Source organism: Salvelinus fontinalis, chromosome 25 (genome assembly GCF_029448725.1).
Source record: "Salvelinus fontinalis isolate EN_2023a chromosome 25, ASM2944872v1, whole genome shotgun sequence".
Lineage (NCBI taxonomy): Eukaryota > Metazoa > Chordata > Actinopteri > Salmoniformes > Salmonidae > Salvelinus > Salvelinus fontinalis.
Genome location: NC_074689.1, coordinates 19860519 through 19878670, shown reverse-complemented (window position 1 = coordinate 19878670; position 18152 = coordinate 19860519). Strand labels below are relative to the sequence as shown.

General features: G+C 41.4%; 1 protein-coding gene across 1 annotated transcript in view; it reads left to right on the top strand.

Annotated features, from left to right (window-relative positions):
* The window catches only part of pola1 (polymerase (DNA directed), alpha 1), a 94928-nt gene that overhangs the window by 20509 nt on the left and 56267 nt on the right, over window positions 1–18152 (top strand). The window contains exons 19-26 of the mRNA XM_055881541.1: window positions 2019–2135; window positions 2338–2513; window positions 2607–2736; window positions 2840–2959; window positions 3319–3406; window positions 3980–4104; window positions 4203–4352; window positions 4546–4668. Of these exons, the coding sequence (XP_055737516.1) occupies window positions 2019–2135; window positions 2338–2513; window positions 2607–2736; window positions 2840–2959; window positions 3319–3406; window positions 3980–4104; window positions 4203–4352; window positions 4546–4668 (1029 nt within the window). The remainder of the gene's footprint in view (window positions 1–2018; window positions 2136–2337; window positions 2514–2606; window positions 2737–2839; window positions 2960–3318; window positions 3407–3979; window positions 4105–4202; window positions 4353–4545; window positions 4669–18152) is intronic.

The window sequence follows — 18152 nt, the reverse complement described above, 5'->3', positions numbered from 1 at the left end:
CCCTTTCCAGCTTTATGCAAGTCAACCATTCTTAATCTTCGGTCTTCTGAGATCTCTTTTGTTCGAGGCATGGTTCACATCAGGCAATGCTTCTTGTGAATAGCAAACTCGAATTTTGTTAGTTTTTTTTTATAGGGCAGGGCAGCTCTAACCAACATCTCTTATCTCGTCTCATTGATTGGACTCCAGGTGAGCTGACTCCTGACTCCAATTGGCTTTTGGAAAAGACATAAGCCTTGGGGTTCACATACTTTTCCCAACCTACACTGTGAATGTTTAAATTATGTATTCAGTATAGACAAGAAAAATACAATAGTTTGTGTGTTATTAGTTTAAGCACACTATATTGTCTATTGCTGTGACTTAGATGAAGATCAGATCAAATTTGATGACCAATTTATGCAGCAATCCAGGTAAGTCCAAACGGTTCACATACTGTTGACACTGTAGGGGTACAGAGGCCCATTATCAGCAACCATCACTCCTGTGTTCCAATGGCACATTGTTAGCTAATCCAAGTTTATAATTTTAAAAGGCTAATTGATCATTAGAAAACCCTTTTGCAATTGTTGGCACAGCTGAAAACTGTTGTACTGATTAAAGAATCAATAAAACTGGCCTTTGGACTTGTTGAGTATCTGGCGCATCAGCATTTGTGAGTTTGATTACAGGCTTAAAATGGCCAGAAACAAAGCACTTTCTTCTGAAACTCGTCAGTCTATTCTTGTTCTGAGAAATGAAGGCTATTCCATTCGAGAAATTGCCAAGAAGCTGACGATCTGGTACAACGCTGTGTACTACTCCCTTCACAGAACAGTGCAAATTGGCTCTAACCAGAATAGAAAGAGGAGTGGGAGGCCCCGGTGCACAACTAAACAAGAGGACAAGTACATTAGAGTGTCTAGTTTGAGAAACAGATGCCTCACAAGTCCTCAACTGGCAGCTTCATTAAATAGTACCCGCAAAACACCAGTCTCAATGTCAACAGTGAAGAGGCGACTCCGGGATTCTGGCCTTCTAGGCAGAGTTGCAAAGTAAAGCCATATCTCAGACTGGCCAATAAAAAGAAAAGATTAAGATGGGCAAAAGAACACAGACCCTGGACAGAGGAAAATTGGAAAAGGGTGTTATGGACAGACGAATCTAAATTTGAGGTGTTCGGTTTGTGAGACGCAGAAAAAATGAAAGGTGCTTGATGCCATCTGTCAAGCATGGTGGAGGCAATGTGATGGTCTGGGGGTGCTTTGGTGGTGTAAAGTGGGAGATTTGTACAAGGTAAAAGGGATCTTGAAGAAGGAAGGCCATCACTCCATTTTGCAACGCCATGCCATACCCTGTGGACGGCGCTTAATTTGAGCCAATTTCCTCCTTCAACAGGACAATGACCCAAAGCACAGCTCCAAACTATGCAATAACTATTTAGGGAAGAAGCAGTCAGCTGGTATTCTGTCTATAATTGAGTGGCCAGCACAGTCACTGGATCTCAACCCTATTGAGTTGTTGTGGGAGCAGCTTGACTGTATGGAACATAAGTGCCCATCAAGCCAATCCAACTTGTGGAAGGTGCTTCAGGAAGCATGGAGTGAAATCTCTTCAGATTAGAATGCCAAAGGTCTGCAAGGCTGTAATTGCTGAAAATTCTTTGACGGAAGCAAAGTTTGAAGGACACAATTTCAATTAAAAATCATTATTTCTAACCTTGTCAGTGTCTTGACTATATTTCCTATTCATTTTGCAACTCATTTAATGTATGTGTTGGAAATGTCTAAGTGACCCCAAACTTTTGTATAAGGTATTTTTATTTTATACATTTACAAAAAAAACGTCTTTTCACTTTGTTATTATTGGGTATTGTGTGTGTAGATTGAGTGAAAAATAATGTAATACAGTTTAGAATAAGGCTGTAACTTAAGAAAATGTGGAAGGGAAGGGGTCTAAATACTTTCAGAATCCACTGTGTATTACAGCTGTCTATGTTTACACCCCAGCTGACCTCTCTTCTCATCTATTTCCTGTAGGGTCATGATATATTTGGCTTTGACCTGGAAGTGCTCCTTCAGAGAATCACTGTGTGTAAGGTCCCCCACTGGTCCAAGATCGGACGCCTCAAGAGGTCCAACATGCCCAAACTAGGGGTGAGTATCAGGGACTCTAACCTGGGTCCTCAGAGCAACTCAATATCATGTTAGCCCACTGAGCTAAAGTCTCCTTCATTATGCTTGCACATGTCACATTCCTTTGCAGTGGCTTTGGTCCATATCTAGGCCTTACAGCAAAGGATAGTGGAGGTTAGAGTGGGTGTTAATGGTCTTCCTCTCTGGTGCCTGTGCTGCGTAGGGTCGCAGTGGCTTTGCAGAGAAGAGCGCCACCTGTGGCCGTCTGGTGTGTGACGTTGAGATCTCAGCCAAGGAGCTGATTCGCTGTAAGAGTTACCACCTGACTGAGCTGGCTGCTCAGGTGCTGAAGACTGAGCGAGCCACTATACCTGCTGAGAACATCAAAAACCTCTACAGGTGTGTGTGCCTCTACATATGAGTGCTTGGTCCCACAATAAAAATCTAAATTTCAGCTGTAAAGGTCCTGGTGTGTGTCTGTCCCTCCATCAGTGACTCCCCCCACCTGTTGTACCTGTTGGAGTTGACATGGACGGATGCCAAGCTGATCCTCCAGATCATGTGTGAGCTCAACGTGCTGCCTCTCGCCCTGCAGATCACAAACATAGCAGGCAACATATTGGTGAGAGAGACACACACACACGCACCGTTGAGTGAAATGCTGAGTAATTCTTAACACATGCACCCGCCCTCTCTTTTTCTCTCATCTCGTTCTCTCGCTCTAGTCTCGTACTCTGATGGGGGGTCGTTCTGAAAGGAATGAGTATCTACTGCTCCATGCCTTCCATGACAAGAACTACATCGTACCTGACAAACCCTCCTTCAAGAAGGCCCAACAAGAACTGGTATACACACTTGCATGAGGCCAATACTAGACACTTGATTGTATTTCCTTTGTGTCGTAGCCAGAGCCAGGGTAGAGAACTGCACTAAACTAAAGTCTAAACACACACATGTTTTTAGGGATTTTGAGGTCTGGCTTATTTAGGTTTTGGCACTGAAAGGAACAGGAAGCCCACCAATGTAATAAAACATTTTAGATTTGTCTCATCGCTCACTCACCGTATGGACCTACTGCAAGACGGACTTTCTTCCTTTCTCTCTTACGTCCACCTCTCCTTTTCTCACTTTCTCTGTTTCTCTCTACTTTTTTCTCGCTCTCCATCTCACTTTCTCCATTTTCCTCTCTCGTTCCCTCACTCAGGGAGAGGAGGAGGGGGATTCTGGGAAAGGGAAGAGTAGAAGAAAGAAAGCAGCATATGCAGGAGGACTGGTACTGGACCCCAAAGTGGGTGAGTCGGGGTGGGGGGGTCAATATGTGCATTATGAAGTCTCTGAAGTTTCTATTATGTTTTTGTAACATTCTGTGTGAAGTTCGCCCAAAAATGTCCATGCTGTAACAAAAGTAATATGTGGAGGCGTTCTCCTATCCTTACCTTAAGTGTTGTCTACACACCTCATCATTAGTACTGTAGCATGGATTGGATTGTTTTGAAGTGTTTTTAATCATTCCCGGAAATGTAATCCCCCTCCAAATAAAATGGTCTTTGTTTGAGGCTACTGTACTCGCTTCCTGCATACTGTCAGAAAAAGGTTTGTGTGTTCCATAAAACTGATAGTTCTGTTATGTTTCATATTGAACACGGTGTGTGTAGTAACTATTGTTTTGTTACAGACTTATTCGTATGATTCATATAAAACAATGTAAAAAAAAAATATTTACGCCATCAAAATGACAGACGTGTGTTTCTATGAAGTGCCCTGCTAGTCAGAATGCACCCTAGAGTGTGACATTCACCGGAGCAAAGATTTCTGAGTGGCACCGAGATGGTCTGTGAGGTGTAACTCCTATTCACTCCCCATAGGTTTCTATGATAAGTTTGTGTTGCTGCTGGACTTCAACAGTCTGTACCCGTCCATCATTCAAGAGTTCAACATCTGCTTCACCACCGTACAGAGAGAGGCTCACAGCACACGCAAGAAGACTGAGGTGTGTGTATGTGTGTCTTAGTCAGAGAGAGACTCACTGTGTGTGTGTGTGTGTGTGTGTTATTTGAACAGTACCATTTCTGGTTTCTGTACCAAAAGGAGCATGACCCTGATGAGATTCCAGAGGTTCCGGACGCTGACCTGGAGATGGGAATTCTGCCCAAAGAGATTCGCAAGCTGGTGGAACGACGTAAACAAGTGAAACAGCTGATGAAAGCACAAGACATCAACCCTGACCTTTACCTGCAGGTACATGCATAATGACTTCTACTGTCAGGTTTCTTTCTGTTGTGATTTTCAGTTTCAGAAACTGATTTGTTACTCATAACCCAGACCACACTTGCTTGAAGCTGAAATGCGTAGGTGGTGGTTTTTCTTGAATAACACAGGACTATTTGAACTCTATTTGCTTTTCTCTAAATCTCTCTGTCTCTTTGTGCAGTATGACATCCGTCAGAAGGCTCTGAAGCTGACGGCTAACAGTATGTACGGCTGTCTGGGCTTTAGTTTCAGCCGCTTCTACGCCAAGCCACTGGCCGCGCTCGTCACACACAAGGGCAGAGAGGTGAGTTACATCCTGCTGGGTATACTGTAGATGTGAACGACTGGTCAAGTATGAATGCTGGAGCAAATCCCACTAGAGGGCAGTCCAAGACCAGCCTCTCACACACCACTACTTTTACTTCCACATTTTTTTCTTCTTCTGTTGATATTGATAATCCCTTTTCATTTTTTGCATTGACAAATGTAATGTCTGATTCTGAATACATTTCGTCCATCTCGTTTCATCGTCTGTGGTTGGACTGTGAGGTAGCAACAGTGTGTACTTTTTCCTCTTAGCCTTAGGGACAGCAGGGGATGTTGAAGGGTGACATAAAGTTCTGATTTTAGTCAGGGGTTTACCTGTAGCTGGTCACCACACACACCACGCCTGTATTAATTTAATGAGCTCTAACAATACCCACACCTACCTCTGGTGTTCCAGTGATCCTCAGGGAGCTGTTTATTGGGATTCCCTTACAGCGCCATTGTGTTCCCTAATAGAGGTCAGGGCGTGTGCTTGTGTGTTTGGTTCAGCTCTGTGAGAGTGAGTGACTGATATCAACATTAACAGGTGTGCCATATCTGTATCTGTGTAGCCCTGAGCCTTGGGTTTGGTCTTAGCCCAGCTTAATTTCACACCTCATTCTGTGACAGTAGAATAGATAGGACTAGCATTAGCCCAGGGCTATCCTCCTGTATAGTACTGCTTCAGAGCTGAACTGCAACTTACTAAGTTATCAGTGATGTACACAGGATTCTCCCCATCTATAAAATTAGAGGAAGTTCTAATTCTATGGTTAATTCCATCCCTACTCAACGGTATAAACTCTGGAATAGAACACCTAAAATAAGCAGTTCTAAGAAGTCACTTTGAAAAGGAAAGACCTTGACTCAGATTAGACTTCTGACAGTTGAAAGCCAAGTAGCTCCAAGTTAGTTTCCAGTGATTGGGAGCCAAAAAGGGCAGCTGGGTGTTTGTAGTGTTTGTTTCTAGTGTATTTATACTTGTCTAAAACGGCATAGCTGTCCTGTATCACCATACACACTCACCGTACACGCACCTATCATTAATGGAATCTTCCCGTTTATGCTTTCCTTTTATGATCTGATTTTAGGGCTGTTTATAAATGAACATTACACGACACCACCACTGACCCAGAATGCTTTGCTTATAAAGGCCTTTTTGCGACTCCCTTTGTGGTCCCCTCTTTGTTTGTGTGTGGGATCTCGTCTTTCTCTCACTCTTGACTAAGCTGAGGCCTAACCCCTCTGGGAATAGCAGGTCAGGCCTGGGCCCACGGTGAGTTCTCAGTCCGGGGAGGGGTTAAGATGCCTGGGCTTAGGAGGTGATGACAGCCCCCTGGCTCTGGATGTTCTTGTCTGATTTACCAGGTTGGAAGGGAATTCTCCCTCCTTTATCTCCAGCCTTCTGCCAAGTTGCACCTGCATTAGTGTACACGTGTGTGAGGCAGAGAGACAACTCTACTGTTTGAACTCTGGCCTTTGTAGGGAAATATTTGTTGTGCACCTGTCTCCCCATCCCTGGTATGTGGGGTATTAGGGGATCGGGAGCATTAAGTGGAGGGTTTAGGGTTACACGGCTCAGGGTTCGGCACACATGAACCCAATGTGTTATTTTTGGTTCCTTTGTGTGGGAGCCAGGAGTAGAGGGGAGGGCATACACAGATGTAATGTACAATCACATTTGACACAATGGTTATTTTGAATAGGTTAGTGTTAAGGGGGTAACAAGGTGTGGTAGTGAGGAGATAACAGGCGCATGGTGTTATGTGAGTGCGCTTCTGCACTAATCGAGTGATGTTAATCACTTTAGTCTATGGGAGCTGTTGATGGTTGTGGAACGCTACTTAGTTTGAACTCTGACCCGTGTGTGTCAGGGTTTCCGGTAGTAGCTGGCTTTTGGCCAATTTAAAAAATAAATGAAACTGGCGCTGGACATTTGACCAGGAGAAGATGAAAAAATCCCATTGCAAAATAATGTTTTTTAGCCTATTCATTCAAGGAAATACATTTGACCGATCATGCTTATCGGTCTGTAGGATAATTTGCATCATTTAGTAGAATTAAATTGGCACGTGTATATTTTCCGTTAGTTATGTTTATCACATGCATTACAGATATAGAGCCTATGAGTGAAAATCGTTCAGATGGCAGGAGCTGCTGCTACAACTTCTCAAACATCCGCTCATTCGTTGCTGCTGGAGTGAAACGTGCGTTTATAAGCCCAATCGTTGCCTAACAATTCTAAATGCAATCCTGTGCTAACAGTTTTATGGCCACGATTTAAAAAGTGCTTCTATTTTTATTTCTCAACTGGTAGGCTAATTGAAGTGCTCTTCCCATTCGCCATTCAAGTGCATATGGGCAAAGGTCGGCAAGCTTCAGCGCGTCACACACCACTTTGCAATGAGCTGGAGGCAGTATGCATTTTGAAAACATATACTTAATTGTTTGAAACTTGAACATTTTACATTGAACAAAAATATAAATGCAACATGTAAAGTGTTGGTCCCATGTTTCATGAGCTGAAATAAAAGATCCCAGAAATGTATCATATACACAAAAAGCTTCTTTATCTTATTACATCCCTGTTACACGGAACCCAAACCGGCTGCGCGCGTGCGCTATCGTGCATATATTTATTTTGTCCCCCTACACCAAACGCGATCACGACACACAGGTTAAAATATCAAAACAAACTCTGAACCAATGACATTAATTTGGGGACAGGTCGAATAGCATTAAACATGTATGGCAATTTAGCTAGTTAGCTTGCACTTGCTAGCTAACGTTCATTTGTCCTATTTAGCTAGCATTGAGTTGTTATTTTACCTGAAATGCACAAGGACCTTTACTCCGACAATTAATCCACACATAAAACGGCGGCCAACCGAATCGTTTCTAGTCATCTCTGCTCCTTCCAGGCCTTTTCATTGTTTAACTTATATGGTGATCGCATCTAAACTCATTGTATTACCACGACTACCGGCAAAACAGTTTGTCTTTCAATCACCCACGTTGGTATAACCAATGAGGAGATGGCACGTGGGTACCTGCTTCTATAAAACAATGAGGAGATCTGCGTCAGAAATAGGAATGAGTTCTATTTTAGCCCTTGGCGTCACAGACACTTTTTAGCCCGCGCGAGCTGTGTGGGTGCAAAATTGAATAACATTGACTCCTAAATGTATTTTGCGACGCTCGTGCACGCGACGTGTCTGGTCTGGTCAGCATGTTAGTGAGCATTTCTCCTTTGCCAAGATAATCCATCCTGCTGACAGGTGTAGCATATCAAGAAACTGGGGACAATAAAAGGCCACTCTAAAATGTGCAGTTTTGTCACAACACGATGATGTCAAGTTTTGAGGGAGTGTGCAGTTGGCATGCAGACTGCAGGAATGTCCTCCAGAGCGGTTGCCTGATAATTTAATGTTAATTTCTCTACCATAAGCCGCCTCCCAAGGTTGTTTTAGAGAATTTAGCAGTACGTCCAACCGGCCTCACAACCGCAGACCACTTGTGTGGGTGAGCGGTTTGTTGATGTCAACGTTGTAAACAGAATGCCCCATGGTGACGGTATGGCTAAGCATAAGCTACGGACAACGAACACAGTTGCATTTTATCGATGTTAATTTAAATGCACCGAGATTTCCATTCATCATGGTTCAGCATGATAATGCACGACCCCATGTCACAAGGATCAGTACACATTTCCTGGAAGCTGAAAATGTCCCAATTCTTCCATGGTATGCATTCTCATCGACGTGTACGACTGCGTGTTCCAATTCCCGACAATATCCAGTTCCCGCCAATACCCACACAGCAGACATTGTGGGCTAGGATGGGTATGCAATGTTGCACGTGTAGCGCAAAATTTTATGTGCCGTCATTACGTAATTTACCTATGTTATATTGGTATGCACGTCAGCTTTGACATCGGTTTATCACATCGGCGTTAAACTAGACATCGGGCCAATACCAACGTTGGCATTTTTAGCTAATATCGTCCGATTCCGATATGTTCACCGACTATATCGTCCATCCCTAGTTAGAACTCAACCCTGCACCCACACTGGTCATCTGGATAAGAAGCAATGTAACGATGACCATAACACACACACAACTTTTAATGAATTATCTGAAATGTAATTTACATTTGCTGTACTGCTATTCTTGTTAATCTACTTGTCTCCCTAAATCCGATCTGAAGACAGTTTTTAATCTCTATGTATTAAAAAGATACCGGTGGTGGACCAAAAAAACAATCACCTGGATGAATGAAAGACAACAATAAGCCCCCACCCAAAAAGTGCATGAGTAGTCGCCCAATAGTCATCTTCTTGTCCCTCCATTTTGTTAGCATTTTTATCCACCACTTTATAGGTATTTTGTCCCTGATATCCCTCCAACCCTGATCTAGTTCTTCTCTCTCTGCATCAACGACTACTTGTTCACTCCAAACGTCTTGGAGAGGGTACAAATGTTTATAATTGATTCTAATCTTGGTAAAGGCACCATAGCTAGATGCACAATATGCATGACTAGTTTGTGTGTGTTTTAATCAGTTTAAATCTGAAAAAATATATATATATATTTTTGCTCATGTTTATTGATTATTAGGCATATCAACACACCTATCCCCATGTGTTTCAATGCCAACCGGGCTTATTAGGATCATACTGGCCTTAATTGTAACAAAAGTGATTTATGGTGAGAAAGATGTAATAGCAAAGTCTACTCATAACATAATGGAAACCAATGGTTTGGGGTATAAATATACTTTATAAACTACAATATTGTGATAAGGTAGTATTGAGGATATTGAACAATAATGCTTCATTGTCATTTACATTATGTACAGAGGGAGTGCTTTTTGTGCTACTGTACCCTTTAAGCCCACCTGAGATGAATGTCAAATTTACGAAAATGGAATCTACACTACATTACCAAAAGAATGTGGACACCTGCTCCTCAAACATCTCTGGTCTGAATACTTAGGTAAATAAGATATTTTTGTTTTTCATTTTTAATACATTTGCGAACATTTCTAAACCGGTTTTCGCTTTGTCATTATGGGGTATTGTGTGTACATTTATGAAAAAAATTATTGAATCAATTTTAGAATAAGGCTGGAACGTAACAAAATGTGAAAAGGGAAGGGGTCTAAGCATTTTCCGAATGCACTGTAAAACAATGCAAGGTTCATTTAACTGCAAAATAAGACAAAATGCATTGAAAAATGTAAGCTGTGAATACTTGGAAGTCTAACTTGTAGTTAGTTAATCAAGTTATGTTGCTACAGTGAGACTGTGACATACAGGCAGGCACAACTGCTAGCATGAAAAACCCATATATTCAATTGGTAAGAAATGGCAATGAATGCTCATGAAATAGGCTATCGTGCACATTAGTCTCAATTTTAGATAAAGTATGATCACTTTTCTGAAAACGTACTAAAAACATATTTTAAGTGTTTATCTGAGGGTAGCCTCAAAGCCAATGTTTTTTTTGTTTTTTTTTTCACCTTTGAGACTGGCCACGAGTGGGAACTTACACATTGTCAATAACTTAATAATAAAACATGTGAATTGGTTTATAATAAAATAATGAATATAACAACCAGATGAATTAGTTGAAACATTAAATAACAAAACATTTTTGATTTCAATCCACAGATGCAAGTTGGCTTAACGAGTATGCTTACCCTAAACTTTTTTACTATGGGGGATTTTAGATTGACATAGGCTAGTGATTTTGCTGTTTGTTACTCGTCTTCTTGGCTTCTTCTGAAGATGTGCTTTGGAATTTGGTTAGAAGGACGCACGCAGTTGCATGTTCTGTTAAGACAAAGAACCATAATATAAATGTGTTTTCTGTCGTTCTGAGCACCGTGGGTGGACACCTCAATCATGCACCCAATGCATATGGGTCCATTAAATTAAAATGCTGCTGGTCAAATGTCCGGTGCTGCGTGTGTGTGCGTGGTGAGGGTAGGGCCATATTTCAGGACTGCGGAGGACACCTCAAACACTTTGTTGTTATTGAGTCTCTGACTGTCCTTGTGTTTAAAACCCGACAGACACCTGTAACTAGATGATAGGCTATAAAGGCCTGGGTGAAGTTGTGCAATTTTAAATAAAACCTGAGAAAAATGTGAACTTTAGGCTACTTTCGTGAATTTGCGAGTCAAGACATTGAGAGATTCAGATGACCGAGACACGTGCGCATCATGTTTTTTTGTTGTTGCCTGCCCCCTCTCCCTCGCTCTGGCTCGCCTGGGGGCATATTCATATGTGACCGACCGGCTCGATTCGGTCTTATGTAGCAAAATTTAAAATTGTGGTTTTTACTTTTGATGAAAGTCGAGACTTAGACATAGAAAATGGTACAGTGCTTTTTGGAAACTATTCAGACCCCTTGACTTTTACGGCATTTAGTTACGTTGCAGCCTTATTCTGAAACTGATTTTTTCCCCTCAGCTATCTACACACAATACCCCATCATGACAAATCAAAAACAGGTTTTTAAGAACATTTTTCAAATGTATTAAAAATAAAAAACACACCTTATTTATATAAGTATTCAGACCCTTTGCTATGAGACTTGAAATTGAGATCAGGTGCATCCTGTTTCCATTGATCATCATTAAGATGTTATTACAACTAGATTGGAGTCCACCTGTGGTAAATTCAATTGATTGGACATGATTTGGGAAGGCACACACCTGTCTATATAAAATCCCACAGTTGACAGTGCATGTCAGAGCAAAAACATAGCCGTGAGGTTGGAGGAATTCCCCGTAGAACTCCGAGACAGGATTATGTTGAGGCACAGTTCTGGGGAAGGGTACCAAAACATTTCTGCAGCATTGAAGGTCCCCAAGAACACAGTGGCTTCCATCGTTTTTAAATGGATGAAGTTTGGAACCACCAAGACTCTTCCGAGATCGAGAGAAAGATGAACGGCGCAAATTACAGAGATCCTTGAAGGATCCTTGATGAAAACCTGCTTCGGAAAGTATTCAGACCCCTTGACTTTTTCCACATTTTGTTAAGTTACAGCCTTATTCTAAAACTGATTAAATGTTTTTTCCCCTCATCAATCTACTCTCAATACCCCATAATGACAGAGCAAAAAAAAAGAAGGGAAATCACATTTACGTAAGTATTCAGACCCTTTACGCAGTACTTTGTTGAAGCACCTTTGGAATCGATTACAGCGTCGAGTCTTCTTGGTATGATGCTACAAGCTTGGCATACCTGTATTTGGAGTTTCTCCCATTATTCTCTGCAGATCCTCTCAAGCGCTGTCAGGTTGGATGGGGAGCGTTGCTGAACAGTTATTTTCATGTCTCTCCAAAGATGTTTGATGGGGTTCAAGTCTTGCTCTTGCTGGGCCACTCAAGGACATTCAGAGACTTGTCTCGAAGCTACTTCTGCTTTGTCTTGGCTGTGGGCTTAGGGTCGTTGTCCTGTTGGGAGGTGAGCCTTCGCCTCAGCCTAAGGTCCTAAGCACTCTGGAGCAGGTTTTCATCAAGGATCTCTCTAATTTGTTCCGTTCATCTTTTCCTCCATCCTGACTAGTCTCCCAGTCCCTGCCCATGAAAAACATTCCCACAGCATGATGCTACCACCATCATGCTACACTGTAGGGATGGTGACAGATTTTCCTCAAAACGTGATGCTTAGCATTCACACCCGCTAATAACGTGGGTGTGCGTTCAGTCTTCAGTCTGTTGCATGTTGAAGGGCCCTGCTTTACTGAAGTTGCTAGATATTGTATGCCAAGAAATTGCCAGATACAGCATTCCATTGCCAGATACAGCTTTGATTGCTGATAGATTAACAGCTGAACCTAGATCCTTTACAAGAATGAAAGAAAAAAAACTGTTGGAGGTTGTCTTCTGCAGTGTTCAACAAATCCAGTAAAATTTGAGGAGTTAAGATGGAGTGTCTCCTTCGTTACCCTTTAGACCCCAATAGAATTCTATAGGTTACTGAGAATTTTCAAGATAAAGTACATTTCCTCACACATTTTCAAACAAACACAGCTCAAAACAGTGAATAAATGACTATTACAAGGTAACTTAAATTTAAAGAGCACAACCTCTTCTTTAACCCCCTAGAGTCGATGTCTGCTCCCCTGCGGAAATCAAATTAGCATAATAAAAAAATCCCCATTAAAAAAATCTCAGTTTAAGCCAGATGCATCTGTTTTTTCACTGCATCCGCCGATGTCGCACTTCCGCATCTGCGGTGAAAGGTGACAGAGCTAGAGCGGTGTTTGTCAGACCATGAGACATCCAGAAAATCGTTCTTCTCATACAATCATCTGGAGTGTTCGAACGGTTTGGCCTGCAAACTAGTATGACTAAAGAGACTCACGAACACGATGGTGTTATCTGTTTTGCTCTACGACCCCCACAAGCGTCTTGGGACTCGGCACAGCCAATCTGCCAACTTCTGACTGTAGCATCCAAACAGTTTGGCCTACACACTAATATGACCCCTCTGTGGAAAGGTGAAAACGTACAGTACCAGTCAAAAGTTTGGACACACCTGCTCATTCAAAGGTTTTTCTTAATTTTTACTTTTTTATATATTGTAGAATAATAGTGAAGACATCAAAACTATGAAATAACACATATGGAATCATGAAGTAACCAAAAAAAGTGTTAAACAAATCAAAATATATTTTGTGTTTGAGATTCTTCAAAGTAGCCACCTTTTGCCTTGACTAGAGGTCGACCGATTGTGATTTTTCAATGCCGATACCGATTATTGGAGGACCAAAAATGCCGCTACTGATTTAATCGAACGGTTTTTATTTTTTATGACAATTACAACAATACTGAATGAACACTTATTTTAACTTAATATAATACATCAATAAAATCATTTTAGCCTCAAATAAATAATGAAACATGTTCAATTTGGTTTAAATAATGCAAAAACAAAGTGTTGGAGACGAAAGTAAAAGTGCAATATGTGCCATGTAAGAAAGCTAACGTTTAAGTTCCTTGCTCAGAACATGAGAACATATGAAAGAAGATGGTGGTTCCTTTTAACATGAGTCTTCAATAGTCCCAGGTAAGAAGTTTTAGGTTGTAGTTATTATAGGAATTATAGGACTATTTCTCTCTATACCATTTGTATTTCATTCACCTTTGACTATTGATTATTGTTCTTATAGGCACTTTAGTATTGCCAGTGTCACAGTATAGCTTCAGTCCCTCTCTTTGCGCCTATCTGGGCTCAAACCAGGAACACAACGACAACAACCACCCTCGAAGCAGCGTTACCCATCGCTCCACAAAAGCCGCGGCCCTTGCAGAGCAAGGGGAACAACTACTCCAAGTCTCAGAGCGAGTGACGTTTGAAACGCTATTAGCGCGCACCCCGCTAACTAACTAGCCATTTCACATCGGTTACACCAGCCTAATCTCGGGAGTTGATAGGCTTGAATTCATAATCAGCAGAGCTGCTGGCAAAACGCACAAAAGTGCTGTTTGAATGAATGCTTACGAGCCTGCTGCTGCCTACCATCGCTCAGTCAGACTGCACAATCAAATCATAGACTTAATTATAACATAATAACACACAGAAATAGGAGCCTTAAGTCATTAATATGGTCGAATCCGGAAACTATCATCTCGAAAACAAGACGTTTATTCTTTCAGTGAAATACAGAAACATTACGTATTTTATCTAACGGGTGGCATCCCTAAGTCTAAATATTCCTGTTACATTGCACAACCTTCAATGTTATGTCATAATTACGTAAATTTCTGGCAAATTAGGCGGCCCAAACTGTTGCATATACACTGACTCTGCATGCAATGAACGCAAGAGAAGTGACACAATTTCACCTGGTTAATATTGCCTGCTAACCTGGATTTCCTTTAGCTAAATATGCAGGTTTAAAAATATATACTTCTGTGCATTGATGTTTATGGTTAGGTACACATTGGAGCAACCATACACACTGCATCGATTATATGCAACGCAGTACACGCTAGATGATAAACTAGTAATATCATCAACCATGTGTAGTTAACTAGTGATTATGATTGATTGTTTTTTGTAAGATAAGTTTAATGCTAGATAGCAACTTACCGTGGCTTACTGCATTCGCGTAACAGGCAGGCTCCTCGTGGAGTGCAATGTAATCAGGTGGTTAGAGCGTTGGACTAGTTAACTGTAAGGTTGCCAGATTGAATCCCCCGAGCTGACAAGGTAAAAATCTGTCGTTCTGCCCCTGAACGAGGCAGTTAACCCACCGTTCCTAGGCCGTCATTGAAAATAAGAATGTGTTCTTAACTGACTTGCCTAGTTAAATAAAGATTCAATAAAGGTGTAAAAAAGTGTTTAAAAATACAGATTGTTATGAAAACCTGAAATCGGCCCTAATAATCGGCCGACCTCTAGCCTTGACAGCTTTGCACATGCTTGGAACTATAGACTCCCCTCTGGTGTGCTCTCCCTCTCAATGTTCCTCTTCCTTTCCATGTTCCTTTCCCTCCACTCCTCCCTCTTCCTACTCACTCCACATCTCTATCCCTCCAATCATCTTAACTCTTCCTCCCTGCCTTCTGCTGCTGAGCCCTAACTCTCCACATCTCTTCCCTTTCTTTCACTGAACTAGAGGAACAGTAACAGAGGGGGGAACAGAGGAACAAATAGTGTTCCATTGTGGTAGGGTTGGGTGATATCCAGATTTTCATATCGTCATACTGTCCTCTCACCCCTGGAATTACGTTATTACCGGCTTAGTACACAAGGGAGCGCCAGAAAACCCATTGGGCGTCTAGTACCAGAATGCTAACACAATTTGCACAAGTAATTGTGAATTTCCATGTAGGCTGCTAATTAAATATGCTAACGAGCCAAACGGAAATAAACAAATTACAAAGACGGGCAATCGTGCCCATAAAGTTATACATACAGTGGGGAGAAGAAGTATTTCATACACTGCCGATTTTGCAATAAAATGCAAATGAATTACTTAAAAATCATACAATGTGATTTTCTGGATTTTTGTTTTAGATTCCGTCTCTCAGTTGAAGTGTACCTATGATAAAAAATTACAGACCTCTACATGCTTTGTAAGTAGGAAACACTGCCGATTTTTGCAGGTTATCAAATACTTGTTCTCCCCACTGTATATATGGGTAGGAGCTACCGAATGTCATTTTTGGTGAGTTTTGACATTTACAAGCAGATGTGAACGAGAGACATTGTGCAAATGAACCGTTTTGAGGCATGCTTGTCTGAAGAAAGAACGGTACTGGCTCTCTAGCTGCTTATCTACAGCTATGTCTGTGTGGAGTCCTGAAGTCGCTAGGGCAACAGGCCTGCCTACTCTGCTCGGAGAATTGGGGGAGGAGCAGACAGGCCTTAGAACTGAGAGGAGAAAAAATGCAAGGAAATCAAAATAGCAGCTGTACAAATAACTAATCCAAGGGGGCTTTGATTTCTCAAACACAGCAGAAAGCTAACACAATATGATGCCCCGTCACCTTATCAATTTAGCCGCTTAGATAACACAAACCCCTAAGTTTAACTTGCTAACGCAGAATTCTGCATTTTTCATGCAGGGAAAAACATAAAACGCATAAGAAGTATCTTGCTGCGTTTTGTAAACGCAGATCTAAAATTCTCATTGTAATTTCTGCTCGGCATCAGAATAATTTTGTGCTTCAGTTGCACTTCTAAACTCGGATGAGATTTCAAAAATGGCATTCTATCATCACCATCAGGCATTATATCAGCAGACAGCACTCTGACTGATGTGTAGCTACTTTTCCCCGGTACTTTTCTAGGTGTAGCCAGCCTATTTTTCTCTGGTAAAATGCAAGATCAACTTTAAGCAAAACATTAGGAAATGTAGCTGACTACATTCTTTCTATGATAGGCCTAAACATTAAAATATGGTGGCCATGCATCGTTTTGAAAAAGATACTTGGCTTTTTCATTGTGTGGCTCCCAGCCAAGTAGTGTTGGACTTCTGTCATCTGATGAAAATGAAGCTATTTACTGCCAAATGTGTTGCACTAATGTATTTCCTGTGAAGGAAAACTATAGTTGCATCTCCCTGATCACTTGATTGAACCAAAAAAAAACACGGACTTTCAATATAAAATGCGACCCCCGTCAATACACAGCTGGACTCACCTGCTCCTGCGTTTACAAACAAACACGTGACTGGCTCAACTGTTCTGGGGAACTACTTGAGCTTCATAATGTAAAATAGTGTGACCTGTGAAATGAAGAACGCGATCTGCTTCATCTCCTAACGCATTGCACAAGTTGACTGCAGATATTTACCCCCAAAAAATAGATACAAATATGACAATGTTTTGAAAAATGTCAAAGAAATTGTTTCGACGGTATTGAAACACCCTCCTGTGGCTATTTCCAAATACCCCGGTATATACGGAATACCGCCCAAGCCTAAATTGTGGTCAGGGTGATAATATCTCTCTTTCACTAACACACACACACTCTCCCTTCCTCACTTTTCCTCAGCAATACACATACTATTCTAACAATCACCTCAGGGGTTTCCATAATAAATTGTCATAGTTACAACACGCCTCCCATTTTACACACACACACACACAGTATAATCATGTGGTACCCCAGGAAGAGTAGCAGCTGCATGAGAAACATTTAATGAGAATTCTAATAAACTAAATCATGATGCTATACAGCACTTTCAATCAATCACATTACACACACACACACACATACAGTATCGTCATAAAGCTTAATAGCACTTGTATTCAATCAGTCATCAATCAAAATTATTTTATAAATCACTTAGTGGCCAGATTGTTCTTGTTCGTTTGTGTGCATATACAGAGTGCACAAAAGATTAAGGACACCTGCTCTTTCCATGACATAGCTTTCACCTGGTCAGTCTATGATCCCTTATTGATGTCACTTGTTAAATCCACTTTAATCAGTGTAGATTATTGGGAGGATGTTTAAGCCTTGAGACAATTGAGACCTAACTAGATTGTTTGTTTGCCATTCAGAGGGTGAATGGGCAAGACAAAATATTGCCTTTGAATGTGGTATGGTAGTAGGTGCCAGCCGCACCAGTTTGTCAAGAACTGCAACGCTGCTGGGTTTTTCACACTCAACAATTTCCTATGTGTATCAAGGATGGGCCACCACCCAAAGGACATCCAGCCATCTTGACACAACTGTGGGAAGCATTCGAGTCAACATGGGCCGGCATCCCTGTGGAATGCTTTTGACACCTTGTGGAGTCCATGTCCTGACGAATTGAGGCTGTTCTGAGGGTATAAGGGTGGGTGCGCAACTCAACATTAAGGACACCTTCCTAATATTTTGTATGTTTGTCAGACTGATGGCTAATCAAACAGGATAGATCTATGGCTCGGTGCTATAGACAAATGTAATCACTTTTTGATGGTATGGCGGTAGTTGGGGGTATTTTATGTTTTTATATGAAAGT